At 24.5% G+C, this 20,894-nt stretch overlaps 3 protein-coding genes and 1 non-coding gene across 6 annotated transcripts in view; 1 reads left to right on the top strand and 3 right to left on the bottom strand.

Moving 5' to 3' along the window:
* LOC122855384 (kinesin-like protein CG14535) overlaps positions 1 to 10,158 on the bottom strand; it is a 164,593-nt gene extending 154,435 nt beyond the window's left edge. The window contains exons 1-3 of one of the 3 annotated variants that reach the window (XM_044156691.1): positions 3,170 to 3,212; positions 2,549 to 2,636; positions 2,216 to 2,293 (exon numbers count right to left, since the gene is read on the bottom strand). The gene's annotated coding sequence lies outside the window, so the exon portion shown is untranslated. Of the gene's footprint in view, positions 1 to 2,215; positions 2,294 to 2,548; positions 2,637 to 3,169; positions 3,213 to 9,348 lie in introns of those variants that run through there. The other 2 variants (XM_044156693.1, XM_044156692.1) reach the window with 2 other exon arrangements.
* A 3,218-nt stretch (positions 10,159 to 13,376) lies between these two features.
* On the bottom strand, positions 13,377 to 14,057 carry LOC122855383. The gene is made up of 2 exons (XM_044156690.1): positions 13,868 to 14,057; positions 13,377 to 13,783 (listed from the first exon to the last, which is right to left on the bottom strand). The coding sequence occupies exons 1-2, from the start codon at positions 13,982 to 13,984 to the stop codon at positions 13,526 to 13,528; spliced, it is 375 nt and encodes a 124-aa protein (XP_044012625.1). The 5' UTR covers positions 13,985 to 14,057; the 3' UTR covers positions 13,377 to 13,525.
* Positions 14,058 to 16,998: 2,941 nt separating this feature from the next.
* LOC122855379 lies at positions 16,999 to 19,820 on the bottom strand. The gene is made up of 3 exons (XM_044156684.1): positions 17,703 to 19,820; positions 17,385 to 17,622; positions 16,999 to 17,303 (listed from the first exon to the last, which is right to left on the bottom strand). The coding sequence occupies exons 1-3, from the start codon at positions 19,544 to 19,546 to the stop codon at positions 17,028 to 17,030; spliced, it is 2,358 nt and encodes a 785-aa protein (XP_044012619.1). The 5' UTR covers positions 19,547 to 19,820; the 3' UTR covers positions 16,999 to 17,027.
* Positions 19,821 to 20,798: 978 nt separating this feature from the next.
* Trnan-guu lies at positions 20,799 to 20,870 on the top strand. The gene has a single exon. It is a non-coding gene; the product is annotated as a tRNA-Asn (tRNA).
* The last annotated feature ends 24 nt before the right edge of the window (positions 20,871 to 20,894 follow it).

Here is a 20,894-nt window from a genome sequence, read left to right as displayed (position 1 = left end):
AGATGAAAATGGAAAATCGTTTTGTATATAAGACATTCTCGTCATTCGTTCGTTCAGTCTGGTAGTAAATTTTATCATTCAAGTGAAGACGAGTAAATATTTCCATTAGCAATAGAATTTTCTCTTTATCTTTTTTTTTTTCTTTTTGAAACCATAATATATATCTACTTGCAATTTTCCCAGCACTTGTGGGCTTTTTCTCTCTTAAATATTCAAACGTGGTTCACGTGATTCTTTGAAATTTACCAAGTCATTATATTACCACTAGCAACTTGTGTCTAATCATAAGATAATAAAAATTATGTATTATAAAATGAGACTGCTTTTTAAATTTTATTAACGTCATGATGTTTTGACTTTAAACCTCGAATTTAATTATCTTATGTATATATCGTGTAATTGAATAAATGTACTTTAATAAATTCTTTTTTCATTAGAATTAAAAAAAATAAAATAATTCAAGTACTTGATATAAATGCATGCACTTTAATTTTATATATTAATTAAATATATTTACAAGAATTTTCTGAAGTAATTATTTTTTTATTTTGAATTTACTCAAGCATATTTAATCAAGAATTCATTGAAAAATAAAAAAAAGGCTTAAACGACCTATATATTTTTATGAAAAAAAAAAAAAATAAATATCAACGAATACGAAGAGTACAATTGTAATAGAGTCAAATGCTTGTAAGCGTAAAAGTAGTTTTTGCAGCTAGTGTACTTCGTCTTTCGAGTGGCAAAATAATCATAAAATATATAATAAAATAAATTTAAAAAAATAAAATTGCACAAAAAAGTCGTAGGCTTACTCTTATGTTCATGAACGAGAAAGAGTTGTACATTCAAAAAATAAATAAATAAAAAAAACCACAGTTACCAACTAAGACCAAGGCATTGGAGCGATAAAAAAGCAAAGAATGAGGAAAGAAACATCGTAAAAAAACATTTTTTTTTTAAATAAAAAATCCATCTTATACAAAACGACAAAAAAGAAATTTAAATGAATTTCTTTTTAAAACAATCTTTTATTGTTTAAAATAAAAATAATTGTATCTTTGATTTTTTATCGTTATATTTATCTTCGATTTTTTCAGACAGGAGCTTTTTTAATTTAAGTCACTGTTTAAAAAAATTAAAACTCACTGTCTCGATAAATAAATTTCAAATTATTCGTATAGAAAAAAAAAAAAAAAATAGTTAAAGAAAGAATGCGATGAAATTGAATAAAAGAAAAAATAAAGAAAAAAAAAAAAAATGATGATCGAATAAAGTAAAAAGGTCGAGCACGTTTGTGCAATGAAAAAAGTCAAGTTTTAAAACTTCCGGACTGAAGTTAGATAGAAAGGGGTATATTTGAAGACAAAAAAAAAAAAAGAAAGAAAAAACAACGATAAAGGAAAATGTAACATACTCGTGTATGTATGTGCATGTGAGTGCACGAGGGCGTCGGAAGTACCCGGCAACATTATTCATTCTGTCTCGAGGCGTCTTGCAATTTTCCAATGAACGTCGACTGCCAAGATTTTTCATCGTCTACCTCAAGCTTACAGAAGCGTGACTCGTAATAGTACCATCATATTTTATTTTACAATTTTTACTACTTCTTTTATCATTTTAATTATCTAATTGTTTTAATTGTTTTTTTTTTTTTTTTCCTTGGGTATTATCATTTCACCAAGTTTATCCCACAAATGATAAATGTTTCCATTCAAAAACAATTAATAAAATTTGTAAAATATTTTGTAAGCTTCGTCGCGAATTGACAATCAAATAATTTAATTAATTAATTGTCACGCATTGTTAGATAAATTAAAAATTGTTTTTTTTTTAATTTAACGATTATCGAAAATGGGGGAATCGAAATTGTGTACATGTGTTAAATAATCAACACAATGTCAAGACACAATAAGACAGTAAATATATTGCTACAAATATATAAACCAAAAATAAACGAAAAAAAAAAATTCAACTCAATTATCTATCATTGAATATTCAGAATTAAAAAAATGATTTTAAAATGTTTAACAATTACGTTGTTAAAAAATTGTTGGAGCACTGAATAAATGACTGGCATCAGAGGCCAATATTCATGATAACTCAAATGTTTCCAACCGATAAATAGATAATCATGACAATATTCACTCGATTTGTGACTCATGATTATCATTCGACGCATAAAATCCGGATTATTATCAAGAATAAAAGTACATACGTTGAGTGTAAATAAGACTGGGACACAAAGCTTCCAACAGCAACTTGGCAGCATTATTCGAAGTTTACTTTTAAAATCCTAAAAATCATTTAAAGACAAATTAATTCAGGTTTAAAATCATAAATAAAATAAATAATTAATTTGAGTAAATTGATAGAATAAATATTATTTTATCAATAAATTAATAAAAAAAAAAAGAAAAAAATATCAAACACAAATGATGTCGTATGTGTAGGCAAATTATTGAGTTTAATTCATGCAAAAAATTAGGAATATAAATTGAAACAATAAAAATAAAAAATAAAAAATAAAAATAAAAATAAAAATACATACATTCATTGAACACAAGAAAAGGTAACACAAGGTAATCAACATCAAATGGACGACGTTTTTTGTCATTTTATTGGACAAATTCCTAAAACTGATAATAAAATTTGGATTAGTAAATATTATTTATTATATTTATATAATTAATTATCATATAAAAATTAATTTTAAAACAAAATTTTCATGTATAAATACATGTGAATGTGCATGTGTGTATGTGACGCCAAGTGCGCACAAACACATACAAAACTAATCACACCGACACGGGCCCAATTGTCCAAAACTCCGAAAAAAAAAATGCAATAAATAAAAAAATTATGAATCTAATTAACCGAAAAATTATAAATATTAGTTTAATTAATTAATTAAAAATGAAATTACAAAAAATAAACACAAAAAAATAATATTTTGATGAGATTTTGCAAATCAAGTATTGGCAGGATTTTTTGCAACCCAAGCTAACCCACGCTAACTTACGAACTCAAAAAAAATGATTAAATTCACACGAGCCACATAATATTTATACATAAAAATGTTTGTCTTAATTTTATCTTTCGAATGATTATATTTTTATTATGAATCGGAGTAATTAAATTATATAAAAATAATAAATATTGGAGAGCTCACTTTTTTAAGACCGCTTCAATTCGCCGAATCACAGTCAATGCAAATGGCAGATTTTTTTTCTCTCTTAGTAGGGGGTGAGAGAAAAAAAAAAAAAAAAAAAATGAGAGTGACATAAGATGGCGTGCGAATCAGTTGAGCGCGAATATTTCAAAATTATTTGAATATATTTTAAAAAGGGTTAAAATTAAATTAATAAAATACAATTATTAAAATTTAATTTTTTTTATTTTAAATAATTAAGAGCTAAAATACATTTATAAAAATAAAATAAAATTAGTTAATAAAATAAATAATTAATTATTTTTTTTTTATAAATTAACATGACTAAAAATATTTATTTTTTTATTTTTTATCCAAGCAAATATTTATGATGATACAAAATATACAATGAACATATCATACGCCTAAACTAAAACTCTAAACATGACAGAAAAAAATATCATAATTGTATATTTAAAAAATATATGTGTGTATATATAAAATTTTATTTGAAGCCAAAAGAAAATAAATATAGACAAACAGTATAAAGACCACGAAATAAACATTGACATTCATGCGTTATCGAGGCTCAACGTACTTGAGTCATATGGACTTGAAAGCAGTATATAAATATAGATTTATATACTCATTGAGAGACGAAAGAGAGACATTAAATGAAAAACAAAAAAAGTAACATTTTTTTTTTTTATTTAGCGTTATGTTAAAACGTGCAATCATAAACGTCGTGCAATGGGAGACTGCAAATGGCAGGATGTTTAGATTGAGACTGGTTCCTTTATTACTATCGTCTTTAAAATTACGCCAACATATTAATTTAAAAAAAGAAATTATTATAATTCTAAAAATATTATTATAAAATTTACATAATTTGTTTTATTAATTAATTAATTTTCTTAAAATAATGAGAGCTTTAACAAATACAAAAAAAAATTACATAAATTATTTAATATAAAATATATAAATAAATACTTAAATAAACTTAATATATTTATATATATGAAAATTCAAATGACATTCCTTTTGCAACCAAAAAGTTATAGCTAAATTCACACAAAGTTTTGTCAACTCATTTTAGTTGAATAGATTCCAAGGGTGAAGAAGGATAAAATGCTCCTTAAAAGTTTTCATTCCAGCCCATCAGATGTTTTAGTTTGACTTAAATCAAATTTACGTTTTAACTTATTGATAAATAAAATTAAAATAAATATTAAACTTTATAAAAGATCGTAATTTATTTTTATTAATCAACTGTTTTAAATAGTTTTAATTTTTCAGTAGTTGCAGCTCAATCTAATTTTGTTTGTAGATTTATCTTTTTTTTTTTTTACATACTAATGTTGACTCGTAATCAATTAATTTTAATATTATTAATTTTTTTCTTTATTCTTTTTTTGACAAAATTTTATTTGTAAATAATTTTGTTAAATAATAAATTGTAAGTACTTTCTTTAAAAATTCATTACACGTATATCTGAGTTGTGGGATAACGAGGTGAATCATCGTCTCCAGTGGCCAATAATAAAAAAAAAAAAAAAAGTTTGCAGATAAAATCAAAAAAAAAAAAAAAGAAAAAGATCTTATCATGTCTCAAGAGTCATATAGTAGTTGGTGGTAGATATATACTAGTGTCTTATAATAAGTCTAACGAACTAACAAATTTGCCAATTCAGTATTTTAAATTTACCAAAAAAAATAAACCAATTTTTTCGCTATTATTATTATATTATCAGTCAATAATTCCATAAACCCCAAATCAAATATTTAAAAAAATTCAAACATAAAAAAAATAAGAGAGGATTTAAAAATAAAAAAAAAATATTTAAAAATTGAATAAAATGATGAAGCTTTTGATAATAAATTCAAAAAAATCACATAGTAAACTGGTTTGATTGAATTTTTTTTTCAACTCGTTGCATTTTCAATTTTTTTTTTTTTGTCACTATATATACCTTTTGATATTTCAAGCTCCAATATGTTATGATTATTCATAAAACAAAAAAAAAAACTCGATGGAAATTCTAAAGAAAATAATTTTTATAAAAAAAAATTGTTTGTGTATAACCATGTGTGGTTATTATACTCAAATATAATAAATAGTAATAATAATATTCAAAAAAATTAATGATAAAAATATTATTAATAATAATAATAGTAATGAAATAATAACTGGAGCGTAAAATAAGCGATGGTATAGCATTTACGACGATCAGAAAGTCTAAATGGTTGGAGGGTAGAAATTTTTTTTTTAAGGGTAAATGGGTATTGATGACGATGACGGTATACACATGACAAAGACCACCCTTGGCTGCCACGTATATTTCATACAATTTTCAATGAATAAAAATAAAAAAATAAAAAAAAAAAAAACGAGTGTCTTGTTCACTTTTTAAACTCTATATAGGTGCTGTAAAAAATATCTAAAACATTAAGTAATTAAAAAAAAAAAACAATTAATATATATTATTAATTATTATATTTATATTAATAAATTAATTTAATTTATTAAATTTTATCTTGTAATGTATTTTAATTTTACTTATTCATGATTTTGCTGACTCATTTTAGTATCAATTTTTTTTATATTTTAATATTAACGACAACATTTATCAATCGAGTGATAGATAAACTGCATTTTCCCCTTTTTGAAAATTCAGCCACGTGGCATGATGTGAATCTGTGTGAGTGGAACTCTTATATATATTATTTTTTATTCTTTATCCCCCTTGAAAATAAAAATAATGCACAAGGGATATACATTTTTTTTTTTTTCTTCTATTCAAGTTAGATGCAAAATTTTGCGGAAAATTTAAAGAAGATTCATTTGGCTTGAAAAAACACGTGTCTGAATCTCTTGCTGATAATAATCTTGATTATCACATGATGAAAGAGTGTGTAATTAATTTAAAATAATTTGAAAGACATAGTTTACTGATTAATTTTGTTATTTTATGTATACATATGTATATGGAAAAATTCAATAAAAAGATTGATCGTATTTATCAAATGAGTATATGGTAATATCGTTATGTTTTATTCATTATTCTCCAGACACAACGACATAAACTGTTCAATAAATATATAAAAATATACAATTCTTGAAATTTTTAATTTAGCGTGAATTCAGGTAGCATATTTATGTCGACAATTGTACATGTCATACATTCACAATATTCATATTTATTAGATCGATATATAAACCACGTTATATCAGCTTGCAATATTTACCATATATATTTATCTCACTGCTGATGGGGTAAAAAAAAAAAAAAATGAAAAAAAAGTATAACGATGAGAGCGTTGTCGTCCCTTCAAGCCAATATTGCAACTATGAATGGTTTTTACTAAAAAAAAAAAAAGAAATCCACTTGAGAAAAAATTAAAAAAAAAAAAACCTCCAACAATCTGTCAATATTGTCTGATATATATTTTTTTTCTTTTTATAACTGGCTATAGAAAAAAAAAACTTGAAGTATTTTTTTATTAAGAAAAAGTTCTTCTTTATTAATTAAATAAAAATTTTTTTCATATAAAAAATTTTTGGCAATATATAAAAATATTGTTATTGATACTTTTGAATAGGAATACAATAAAATTTATCAATGAAAAAAAATAAATTTAATAAATATATTTATATAATTTTAAAGATGAATATTTAAGAAATAAAAAAAAAGTACTTGCATCATAATACACATAACAAGCTCTTCAGAAACAGCCACGGTGTCATCCAACGTTTCTTATTCACGTGTGTCATCAAAGCATGCAATATTCAGTGGCATCAAGCACTTCTATCGTCTCATCCATGTCCAACGTCAAGAGCGTAATTGCAAGACGTTAATTATGTCGTCGTCGTTGAATAGAGCACCCAAATACATGTTGTATAAATTTTATACGTGGCAAATTTTACATCCCATTTAAATGCAAAATAATTATTTGAAAACTATCAAAATTATCAAGACGTAAAATATTGTTTATAAATTAACATGATAATTATCATTCTATATTTTTATATATATCGAAATTTTATTATTTTTATTGCTAGCTATTTTTACTCATTCTCAATGAGATGGAAAAATAAATTTTTCAATTAAAAAAAAAATTTTTAAAACTACGAGTATCGTATATATATGTATAAGAGTACATGAAGGGCTTCCGTCGGAACTACGTGCACCCGCATTCACCTCTTAATTAGCAGAAAAAAAATTTGAAAAAAAAAAAATTTTAAGTAGGGGTATATGTTGAGATTTTATTACTGCAAATCGATATTTACTTTTTTTAAAAAAATTATAACTGTGAATAAACGAGAATGAAAGAGAAAAAAAAATTAATTATTAAATAATTATTTTTAAATATTCATATAAAATGTTAGCTTTGTAATTTACCTGTTTTATCAATTTATCAGTTAAAAATTTCATGTATAAATTTTTTTTTTAATATTTGATATTGTAGATATATTAAAACCAAATATAATTTAAATTTGAATTTTATAAAAATCAATGGAAATTAATATACTTGATTTACTCATTTTTTTTTTGTTTATTTTTGCATACGTCAAATTGAATGAATTTTTAAAGGATCAAATTTTGTAATTTTCATATAACAATTGTTTTTTTTTTTTTTAAATATAATATTAAAATGAATGGAAAAAAAAAAAATTATTTTTTAATTCTCTTTTTATCAGAGAATTATTATTATAAAACGAAAATATTTTTAATAATTAAAATAAATTTAAAAGCCGGTTTTTTATTCAGATAAAAATATTCATCAAACAAGAAAAACATTATGTTTTATGATTAATAAAATTTTAAATTAAAAATATTATTAACTAAAAGAAAAAAAAAAAATATACACAATTATTATTTCTTTGAAAATTAATACTGGATTGTATTATGAACATTTATTAGATGAAAAAAAAAATACAATTCGTTGATATAAAAAATAAATAATATAAAATATTAAGTTTAAACAGATGTTGAGTTTGAAAAATTTATGCTTACATATCGTTAAATAGGACAAAAGATTGTTTGCTGAAAATTAGAAGATTTTTATTCGAGGGTAATAATATAATATATATAAGTATATAACAGAGAAATTGTGTGCTTATATAGAGACATCCATATACGCATCGCTATGGGTCATAAAATTCAAGAATAACGAGTATGGAACAATCACATAATAGTACATATATCCCCATCAGTTGTACAACAATAGCCAACAGTGTCAATACTTAATATCGAAATTAAAGTGAATGACACACTAAAACTACTCTTCTTCTCTCACAAACTCATACACACATTTATCCAAATACATTTATACATATAAATTATATATTGCACAACCAATTCCATTAAATACCTGATTTTCAAACTCAGCCATTATTTACAAATGCACTGTCTATACCTGTAAAATACATTTCATCATATATAAATAGCCTAGGCCAATATTTACCTAATGGCAGATTTTAAATATTGTCAAATACGAACATATACGAATTCAAAAAAAATAAAAATAAACATCCATTAATGTCATGTAAAAATTGAAATAAAAATATACAAAAAAAATTATTTAATCTCATAAATAAATAAATTAAATAAATTGAATAAATTTAAACGGTAAATTTAAATTAAAATATAAAATTTTTATATGCTAATATAGCAACTTGATAATCTACTTGGATTGAATAAAAAAAAATTAAACTATTTTTTATTATATCGAAATTACAATCGAATGAATTAATTAATCTTTCAGTTATTTTAGTTACTTGCTTGAACGATTAATTACGTGACTAATTGGCACTGTAAATGTTAAAAAAATTTACTAGAAATATATTTTTAAAAAACTGGATCAGTCATTGCGCCGGAAAGAAAGTGCATCGTATACACAATGAAGATGTTTTTTTTTTTATCTTTTTATTTATTTTTTTTTCGTAGTATAATAAACTGACACTCATATTAATTTACCACATGGAGGAATGTGAAATCAGTCGCGAAATATTTATATGAATTATTCAGGTAAAAGCTGTCTAAAGAAAAAAAGTTTTTTTTTTATTTTCTTTATGTTGAATTAATTAAAAAGAAATGATATAAGAAGTTAAGCATGAAAAGTTAAGTTTTAAATATATTAAATTATAGAAAAAAATTGAATAAAAAATAAAAAAATTTAAAAGTCAAACCAAGACATACCCTGTTAAACTTCCGGGTAATTTGCACAAGACTCACGTACCATCGTAAGGCAGTGGTGTCTACATCCTTTGATCGCAGTCTCTCAATCCGACCTTCAATCACGACGATTAAAAATCATCCAGCATCAATTTTCCGAACGTAAAAAAAAAACTATTTAAAAAATCAAAAGAAACTTCACTCAACAATAAAAAAAAAACCCCAACCAATCCAATAAAAAATAATCACCACAAAAAAAAAAACCGCACAATATTTTCAACAACAAGATAAATTAAAAAATAAAAAAAAACACTTTTTTCACAATTTAAAAAAAAAATATAAAGATAATTTTTAAAAAATAAATGAAAATTCACAATTCAAATTATTTATAAAAAAATTACACTTAACAAATAATAATTAAACAGAACTTTAAGTATAAAAAAAAACAAATTAAACAAATTAATTTACAATTTTAATACTGAAAAATTTCATCAATAAAAAAATAACCAAATTGCCAATATAAAAAAAATAAAAAACAATATAATTTTTATTATTTTAATGTTAATAGTACAAAAATAGTTTGAAAATTTTTTAAATAAATTTGATAAGAAAAAAATTTTTAGATTTCAAAATTATATTGAATGACTGTCGCGAAGTTGGTTCAACAGTATGATGATATTTTCGCGGGCTCTCGTATACGATGCATAACGGTATAACAACAAATGCATACAGGTAATGCACGCGCAACACACGGGTACATGATAATATGATATCTTAGAAATATATAAATTTTGATGCGCATGAAACGGCGGCTGCGCGTGGACTGGCGTGTACTGCCATCATCCAACACGCATTCACTGTATCACAATAATACTACTAAAACTTTTTTCTCTCCCAGCATCTCTCTTCTATAGCTGGATCACTTTTGATCCCCTCTTATATATCCAACTACACCAGTACCTTTTACAGGGGGAACCAAGACCTTTTTCCCCCTTTAATTTTTCCTGCCCCCTCTTTTATCAAAATCCCATTCATCTTGAATGTGCAATCGTCCCATTCTGATATTAAACAAAGTCTTCTTTATACGTATATAGAAATATCGTATGTAAAGAATTTATTGTGTGAAAAAAATGATGATAAAGTGATAAGAATAAAATAAATGAAAAAACAAATGTCTCATTTTTATCGAAATAGGTCCTCGTAAACCTGACACACAAACTTTCTATAAAATGAAACGAAACAAGCATATACTCTCATATTAAAATTTAATTAAATTAATTGGCTTTTTCTTTTTTGTTCGGTTTTTAGAGGTGGAAGAAAAAAAAAATTGTATTTGCCTAGTTAGATCGATTGTAAATGGTTTTTTAAATAAATTTCTATTTAGCCATGTATAAAAGCTATTGGCAAATTTTTTTTTCTATTGTTTTATGTCACATCTCTCTTGTACAGATGTTTTGTGTTATAACCACGTTGTCGAAACATGCGACGTATGCGACATGATTCACCATCGAGCTACTCTTAAAGTTTGAATAATAGTTTTTTTTTTTTTTAATTGTGGTAGTGTTCAGTATGTATAGAAAAAAACAACAAATAAAAAAAAGAGTAAGAGGGAAAAATAAAAAAAAAATTGAGAAAAAAAATAAGCAAGTATGTACAAGTACATGAGATGTATTGAACAAGAGAAGGGGTCACCTTTAAACACCCTCAAGACTACATGAATTCATGGTACTATATCCCCTAGCTATGTACAATGTTTGTGAAGTGCATGTAAACTAAACATCTAATATATATATTATACACAAGTAAAATTAACAACAGCCTATAACTATAATATAAACTTCCATTAAATAAGACAGTAACTTTGTATACTCTTGCCATTAACGATACCTCGATTACTCAGGACCAAATTTTTTTATACTGATGCATATTAAGTTAATTTTACTAAAAAAGTAGAGTATATATTTAAAATTTTATTTGCGGTAAAATATAAAATCTATTTTAGAATATAATTTTTATTTCAAACATCATTAGTTTTTTCATAGCACATTACAAACTGTGCTAATAAAAAACAATAATAATATCTTAAATTAATTTTAAAAACATCATAATTAATAAAAATAGAGGATATCATTTTTTTTTAATATGTTCCATACAATATATTATTCAAAAATAATAATAATAATAATTTTATGTTAAAAGTAAATATAAAATGATAATATAAACACATATATATATATTTCTCATGAGAATATATACTAAAAGCTAGTCTGGTTCCCTGCGGCTAGAGGCCTGGCCTCGACAAAAGCTTTTGGCCAGTGGGCTTTTAATTACCTGATCATTTCAACAAACGCTTTTGGTTAATATTATACCAATTTAATATTTCATTGTATATATATCATGAGAAAAATTTAATTAACTCATTGATTAATTAATTAATTCATATTCTATATTATATTAAATTGTTTATATAATTAAATTAATATTTTTTATTTATTTTATTTATAATAATTAATTAAGGATATTTTAAATTTGTGTATATAAAATTTTAAATTCAAGTGATGATGGATTTGTTGAATGGAAAATGAGAAAAATATTTAAAAAATACAAAATAGTGACATTTTTATGTCTCAAAATGAGAAGGGAGAATGACTATATCATGTACATGTAAAAATAGAAGAAAAAAAAAATAAATAAAGGGGTTGAAGAGACTGGCAGGTCGCCTTTGTTTTAACTCTTTTTCTCGAGTGCGTATGTGCGTGAGTTTTTACTCTAAAAACTTTGGTGGTGTATACAATTTAACCATACATATGTAATCCCTTTTTTTTTTTCTTTTTTTAATTTTATATTACTATACGTGAATTCATATCACTGAGACCAACAACTGTAGCACGTGTACACATCCTTGTTTATCTCGTGCCAAAAATCCTTCTGGCATGAGATCAAGTGCATGAAAAGCAAAAAAAAAAAAAATACTCACCTACACTTTTTCACTTTTCTACTGTATAAAAAAAAAAGAATACGTGTAGTACTAACGTTTTATTTATCACGGCTGATGGCTTTTCCCTGCTATTCCCCTTTTTCTTTTTCTTCATTTCTTTCTTTTTCTTTATATTTTCTTCTTTTTTTTCCAACCCTTTTTTTTCGTTAGTGTTAAAAAAATCTTCCCTTTTTTTTTCTATTATTTTTATATTAAAATAAAATAAAATAAAAGCAAATTATATTTTGAATATATTTATATTATTATTTTATATGATTTATTATCAACCTGTGGATATTTGAATGATGAAAATGAAAAAGAGCCACTAAGAAAATATTAAAGTTATGTTTCAACTTGAATTTATATCTTATCTATCAAACATAGTTGTTGGTATAATAGTCATATGATAAGGAAAAAAAGTTAGAAAAAGTAATTGAAAGCATCTTACTAGAGTTTGTATAGAAAAGACCACCTTACAAGAGCTAAAGCTAAACCGTTGAATCGAGTAATTTACGACCACAATCCACAGCTGAACATATCTCAAAGACAACATCTGACTGGTCACAGAAAATGGCTCATGCAATCTAAGACCTACCTCAACCATTTCAATGAAAACATTGGACAAACATTAACAGTATGCAACTACTCAGTTCTAATATTTGCACTAAGATATCGCAAAGGTATCATCAGCATTTGAACTAGCTTGCTTTTATTTTTTTTTTCAACTTTTCTTTCCATTTTCTTTTCTTCATTTTTTTTCATCTTCATACACATTTATTTATTTTATTTTTTTCTTTTTATGTATATATAAAAAAAAAAAATAAACTGTAAATGTTGAGTTTTAATTGCACGATATGCAAAAATTTTTAATCAACATGCTTTAAAACATTTTGTAATTAAATTCACCGATCATTTGTTAATACAAGTCATCAAAAAGCAAAAAAATATTAATGAGATTTTTTTTTTTTTATATTTTAGTATAATATTATTGCTGATGTTGCAAATATATGAAACAAAAAAAAAAATTTATATACTTATGGTGGATTAATGAACATTAAAAAATATATAATAATAATTTTAATTGATTGAATTTTATTAAATTACATTTCGTGTTACTAATTGGTGTTACCTGAAGTATTTTAACGATATGTATTATATTTTTTATGCTTTATTCTTATGAATTTTTAATTAGTGATTTTTTTTTTTTTGTTATAAATTTTTTAATTATCCAAGAGTAAATCCACCACACTCGTCTTTGACTTTTTTATTACTGTCTTTGGTTTTTTTGTCAGAACCGGTAACCATTGGCATTTTTTGTGCTGAAATATTTTCGATCTGTTGATTACGTTTTGGTGGTTTTCCTACTAATCCATAAGCTTCATTCAATGATGCTGATCCACGTATTATAGCACGTCCAATGGCTGTCTCAGTGACTGCTTGTTCCCATTTTACTCTGTCGAAATCATTGCGAAGAGTAGTGACCTGATAATTAATTGTTTAAATTTAATATATAATCATATTTGATAACTATAATAATATATCTAATTATTTTTATTATGTTCATACCTCTTTTTCTAATTTTTCAATTCTTTCAGCATCGCTGAGATTTTTGTGATCTCTTACTTTCAATGATTTAACTGATTTAATATCTAAATTTTCACTTGGATCACATCTAGCATCCATTTTATTTATCCTCAACTTGATAATTTAATTTTAAATAATTATAAAAATAAATGGTTAGAAAATAAAAAAATTATCTGACAAATAGTTTTATAAAAAAACAAATGACTAATCTTGTTTTTTTTTTCGTCGTATGAGTTTTCGTTTTTTTTCCGAATTACTGCTGTTAATTGTGACTTTAGAACATTCTAAATTATTTGACGGATTATCAGTATCAATGACATTTGAAAATTCACAAATGTCAACATTTGTTGAATTATCAGCATCTGTTATATTATCTGACGTTGATTCTATTAAATTATTCATTTCAGGAATTTGATTTGAATTAAATTTTGCTATTCCACGTGCAACAACTTCTTCAAATTTTTTTTTATAAAATAATTTTTCATTTTCTAATTGACGTTGTTTAATTTCCAATCTAAATATTTCTCTTGCTAAATGCATTAATCGTTCTGATTTATTTATGTCTACAATTTTTTTATCACCGTTGTTATCATTATGAGATTGCATAATTTAAATATTAATTTTGTACTCTTAATTTTGAAGCGAAAAGGTAATAAATAATAATTTTGATCTAAATGACAGATAATTATAAAAAGTCAATCGTCATTTTTTTTTTTTTTTTTACATCTATTTGCTTATAAAGTTTTACAAACTTACAAATCTTGTGGTATGATTTTATCGTAATTATAATTTTAAATATACATGTGAAAATTCACATGGTAAAATTTAACGATCTCGTTAGAATCATTAACAAATCACCGAGACATGCGTATACTTAGTAGATAAATTATTTTTTTCAAATTAAAAATAATAGCTATGAGCATAAATTTTTATATTATATATTGTAAAATGGTAAAGATTCATTTGTATACAGACGTTCTCAAGGGATGCAAGACACAAAAAAAAAAAAAAGAAAAAATATAAATGAAGATGAGGAGAACACAGAGGAGAAATGTAACGTTAAGAATTTCAATGGAAAGTATTATGGTCGGAAAAAAGAATAAGAGTCAAGTACACGTTGTTCAGTTAGAAAGTTTGCTGACTCTGTCGCATGTACTCATTATATTTCTTTTTCTCTGTATTTGTACATTTTATTTTTTAAATTTTTTTCTTCTAAATAAAAGAATAGTCGTTAACTTCATTTTAAAAGTCGATTACACCCGCACCCTTCTTGGATGTATCAAATTACTTGATTTAAAAAAACTTTTTTATTCTATATTGAAACTTGTTTTTTTATTTTTTTTTTTTCGTAACAAAGAGTCGAAAAACTCATTAATCCCATTTACACAAAACATTTAATATTATTAGAAAAAAAAATATATATATATAATAAAGTACATTTATTAATAAATGCAATTCTATTTTTGTATTTTATTTAAAATTATTTTTGCTTGCTTTATTAAAAAATATATTTCTCCCTTTAACCAAAAATATAATTTCAAAGAATTATAATAAAATTGTTCTTTTAAATTTTGACTAAGTAGGTTTATACATGTATAAATTTCAAAGAATTGATTTTAGTCTAAAATTGGGTATTAAATTAGGGGTCAACATGTTCAATCGATTGGAAATGACACGTGTTTTTATCATTTACCATTTAACATGAACATTAAAGGTAAACAAGGTTCTTCATTGTAATTATATTCATCTATATAGTTTGTCAAGAAACTTGAGTAGATGACACGAAAAAAAAAAAAAAAAGACAGATTAAATGAACGCTCAATGAAGCCATCCAAGTTATTCGGTTCGAAGGATTCTTCCACAGAAATCATTATTACAAAAATAAAGAAAAAAAATACATTTAACAATAATAATAATGATAAACATGTGTATAGGAAAATTTTACAATGAAATTCAAACTCAGACGAGTGCACCATGTAACATGAAAAAAAAAAAAATTTCTTCGTACATAATGTGTGAAAAAGTAACAGAAAAAAAATAATAAAAAACATCCATATTTGCATTCGTTGCTTGCCCTCATATTTTCGACGCGTACTAATCATGGTAAAAGCACGCCCTGCTTATAGTACAACCTTCTTGCCTTACTTAATGGAAATACACGAGTTCCTAGGTATTTTTTTTATTATCGTTATGTTTATTTATTTTTTTTTTTTCCCTTTTTTTGCAGGAAAAACATGTAGAATACAATATGATAACAGCCTCGGGATTCGTGTGAATATAAGCTTGGTTTTTTGCCGTCGATTTCATCATTTATATATCATCTCTATCGTGAATACTTTAGAATTTTTATGTATTTCACTTAAAAAAGGGGTAAAGTCTGATTTTAAACTTTTTTTTTTTCTTTCTTTAAAATTTTTTTACAAATCTATAGACTTGATTTATTAAAAATAAATATACTTTGTTAATTAAATTATTATATAAAAATTAATAATCAATAATTAATTTTATTTATTTTTATATATTATATTTTTTATGAAAATAATGTTGGATTAATTTTACTGCAAAAGTAAAAGTTTTTTAGTGTTTCAATGGATTTTGTATGTGAAAGCATGAACAACCCTTGAGGGTACATTCTCAACTCAGTAGATGGGTGTAGGTAAAGGTGCACTTTCGTAAAAAGATAGCCAACCAACACCCTGTGAATTGTGACTCCACTTGACAACTCAAGTACCAACCGAGACGTTGTACCAACCAGCCAAAGTTTATCCCTTTTTACTCGTATATAAATCTACTTCCATGCATATATAAAATTTATTTAAAATATTCTAATATATGCTTAAATAAACAAAAGAAAAATTTACACAATATTATTACAAACAACAAAATTTCCTTTATTATAAATTTTTTATATTATTTAATTTTTAACTCGTTATTTATAAATGTATATAATACTTCATTTTTATTTTTTTCTCAATTTATTTATCATATTATCAAAGAAAAAAATACGTGAATATAAATAAGAAATATATTTCAATATATATTCGATTTATAAATAAATTGTTTTTTATGATTTTTAAATATAAAATATATCTTGATAAATAAAACATTTTTATTATATTTGTTTTTTATAAATTTTTTTAACTTAATTTACTTTTGTTTTTTTTTGATAACTATCAATTAATTGTAGCTCACCAGTTGTTATTGAATCCAGTATCCATGATTCTTTTGTGTTATTTGGGCCAATGATAATTTTAGCTTTTTTTAAATTATCAATAACACAACCACCAGCAATTTTAATAAGCTCTTTTAGAGTATCTCTTGGTGGATTTGTAACTGGGTCAATGTAAATTAAGCCACATGTTGCAAATAATTCTGGCACGTATAATTCACCAAGTATTTGTCGTTCTTTTCGATTTTCCTGAATAAAAAACATTCAAGTATAAGTCAATAAATAATATGATGGTAATTTAAATTATAAAATGAATTGATTTATTTTTACCTCAACAGCTTTTGAAAAATGTTCAAGTTCAAAGTTTTTACTGTTTAACCATTTTTTGTTTTCCAATGATTTTTTAACCCATGCCAGATTTACCAGCCAGCATCCACGAATAATACCACGAAGTAAATTTATCGTTCGAACTCCAGTAGATACAACATGAGTCGTTTGACGAGTCACTGATGTTTCATATTTAGCACCAGGAATTTTTTTAACAGCATTTTTAACAAATTCTTTATCTCTAAAATATAAATAAAAAATTATTTCATCAACTGTTAACTAATATAAATTTAAAATTAAAAAAATTAATTATAATTTTACCTATTTGATAAACCAGTTGCAACAATTATTATTTTTTCAATTTTATAATTTCTTCCTTTAGTTTGAATGATTTTTTTTTCCATAAAATTATTCATTGATCCACGTTTATCTTGACTATTTGATTTTTCACTAAAACTTTTTTGACTTTCAATATCTGAATTATCAAAAATTTTTGATAATTCTGGATTAATTATTACTTTTTTAATTTCAATTTTTTTACTAACAATTTTTCTTTTCTTTTTTATTTTTTTATCATCTTGTGATTGTGTTTTTTTGCTAATTTTTTTACATTTTACTTCATCATTTTTATTAGTTATTTTTTTTTCCATTTGACTTTTAACTTGAGTACCCAATAATTGAGTACCAATAATTTTACCAGCAATATTTCGTCTCATACGTTTTCTTTTAACAATACGTGGTGATGCTTTATTTATTTTTGGTGTTTGACAACCCAAAGCTGGACTTATTGTTGCAATATCTTCTGCATAAAATTGACTAAATAATTTACGTTTTTTTATTTTATTCATTGTTGAATTTTCATGTGTTTCATTGGCATCTCTATCACTCATTTCATCATCACAATAATCTGATGAAGAATCATCAACAATTCTAACTTTATTTTTTGATGGAGAAGTATCATACAATTTAAATGTATCATCCAACTCATTTTGTTCATTTTGTTTTTCTGTAATTGTTTCTTTGATAATTGTATCTGATGGTTTCTTCAAATCTTTATTACTATTATTAATTTTTTCTTCAATAATTTTACTTCTTTTAAAGCTTCTTGATTCTAATTGACTTCGAAGAGAACTTTGTCTTTTTAAGACTGGGCTTGTGTTAATAATTTCATTACTACTTTCACTTTCTGCAACAGGTTCCTTCAAAGATGTTTGAACTGATACTGAATTATTGTTGTTGATTATTTGACAACTATTATCAGAGCAGTTTTCACTGGGTACAATTGACGTTTCAACTACCAGAGATGAATGTAACTCAGTTTTATTTGACGACTCATTTACAATTTTATCAGAATCCCTTAATACATCATGATTATTTTCTTTTTTTGTTTCATCATCACAACAAATATTATTTTGCATTTCTGTCAAGTCCATTGACACTTGCACGAGGTTTTTACTTGCTTCATTTGTTTTTAATTTTCCAATTCGATCCAGTGCTATGAAACAAGTTTGTACATTTTTAATTTTAGGCATTGTTCTTCTTTTGGAAATAGTAGCTTCATCTTTTTCATGTACTTGTTCATCTTTTTTGTCTAGTAAGAGTTTTGTTTTTTTAATTGTCCTTGAACGAGTTCGAGGTTGACAATCATCATCAATAAGTGTTGAAGACATTACAGGTCTTCCTAAACTAATGTCATTGCTACTAGAACTTAGCTTTGGTAATAAAATTGTTGTGTCACTTTTATCATAACAACTTGTTATAATTGGACTTTTATTTACCTTTGTTTTATTATTTTCTATTTCTTGTGAATTACCTGGATTATTTTCTTTTGCTTCATGATTTTTTGGAGTCTTAAAATGATTAAATTTAGCAATATCAGAACTTGATGAACATGGCTGTTCTAGAATTGTTGCTGTTTTTAAACAAAAATCATTTTTATTATCAAATATTTGACGAGTTTTTTGTAATATTGCTTCTTTTAAACGATCACATTTTTTATTCAACTCTTCTTCTTTACCACTTATATTTTTAAAACTATCTGATTTATTATTGTCACTGTCATTAGCATCTGTTGATTTTTCATAACTCAAATTAACCATCAAAGAAGTTCTACGATTTCCACTATCTCCAATTATTTTATTACGTAATCTTTTAGGTTTTAACATTTTGTCAATGCTTATTCACTTTAATTATTATATTTATCAACAATTTATGTTTGTAATACTTTTATTTAATTTAATAATGATGTGATTATAACCTCAGCTTCAGATGAATTTATCAGTAACCAACATTTATATTAAAAAATAATTCCTATGTATTATAAATTCGATTCAACTTGAGTATCATAAATTTCATGTTGTTTTTCATTTTTTAATAAAAATGTAACTTGCTATTATTTAGGTATTTATTTTGACAACAAAGAAATGACACAATATTTTACTAACATTTACTAACAACAATTCACAAAATTTGCATAACAACAAAAACAATGTGCAGGTCTGTGCATGTTTAGTTCAGTATCGTGCTGCTTTGGTGGTGAACATGGTAATCTAAAATCAAGATGGCAGATAGGGCTTAATTTTACCCGGGCAATTTAAATTTATTTCATACAAAATTATATTTCAAACAAATATTATTTTAGTTATTAATTCAAATATTTCAACAATTGGTTATTTAAAAAAAATAACCGTAATAAAAGTATTTTCCGGCGCCATGGTTGATAATTTTAGTGGCATAACATTATTATTATAATAACAATAAAACTATCAACCATGGTGTTGAAAATGACTTTTTATTACGGTTATTTTTGTTCAATCATATATTTAACCGAAAATTTAAGCTTTTCTTGGATTTAGGTCTATAGATATTCACGTTTTTTTGTGAAAAAAACTTTGAACAAAATAACGCACGTGGTAACTCTATTTTGGTTTCGTTTAACCATCTAGGATTAGAGTACATCACGGAAAATTTTTACACCAAGAAAACCAGTATGAGATCATCAATACCAAAAACAGAAAAAAGATTCGTCAGTGTAGGCTATTTCGCACTCAATTTCAATACAAATCACGAGAAACAAAATAAAATTATTGATTAATCACCAGTTTCGCCAGCTCATTTGTAAAATAATAAAATAATTGTCTTCAGTTGCCCTGGTGGAAATATTTCTCCACCATTTGTCCAACTTTTTTCCGAAAAGAACTCATTCTTCGCCATATCTCCGTCCCTGGATCATTTTAAGATAAAGGCGGTAAAAGTAAAGAAACAACGGAGAAATATTTTCACCAGGCTTAACATTTGTTTTTTTAATTCAGTTAATCATTAGGCTGATGATATAATTTTTTTTTTTCAATTTAATAATTCTTGTATAACAGAGATTATTTTTTAGTTGAAAATTTGATTCCTCTTCACCATCAATCGGCTCTCGTGGCGCAATGGCAGCGCGTTCGGCTGTTAACCGAAAGGTTGGTGGTTCGAACCCACCCGGGAGCGGTTTTTTTTTGTCTTCGTCAACTC

Source organism: Aphidius gifuensis, linkage group LG4, assembly GCF_014905175.1.
Source record: "Aphidius gifuensis isolate YNYX2018 linkage group LG4, ASM1490517v1, whole genome shotgun sequence".
NCBI classification, from domain to species: Eukaryota; Metazoa; Arthropoda; class Insecta; order Hymenoptera; family Braconidae; genus Aphidius; species Aphidius gifuensis.
Note: the sequence above shows the minus strand (reverse complement) of the source record. Positions and strands in the feature narration are given on the sequence as shown.

What these genes read in the sequence shown, in the direction of transcription:
- LOC122855383 (XM_044156690.1), bottom strand. Translation starts at nt 13,984, where the DNA reads ATGGATGCTAGATGTGATCCAAGTGAAAATTTAGATATTAAATCAGTT. An exon ending in TTGAAAAATTAGAAAAAGAG is followed by an intron (nt 13,784 to 13,867) that starts GTATGAACATAA and finishes ATTAATTATCAG; the next exon opens with GTCACTACTCTTCGCAATGA.
- LOC122855379 (XM_044156684.1), bottom strand. Translation starts at nt 19,546, where the DNA reads ATGTTAAAACCTAAAAGATTACGTAATAAAATAATTGGAGATAGTGGA. An exon ending in GCAACTGGTTTATCAAATAG is followed by an intron (nt 17,623 to 17,702) that starts GTAAAATTATAA and finishes TTTATATTTTAG; the next exon opens with AGATAAAGAATTTGTTAAAA. An exon ending in ATTTTTCAAAAGCTGTTGAG is followed by an intron (nt 17,304 to 17,384) that starts GTAAAAATAAAT and finishes TTTTTTATTCAG; the next exon opens with GAAAATCGAAAAGAACGACA.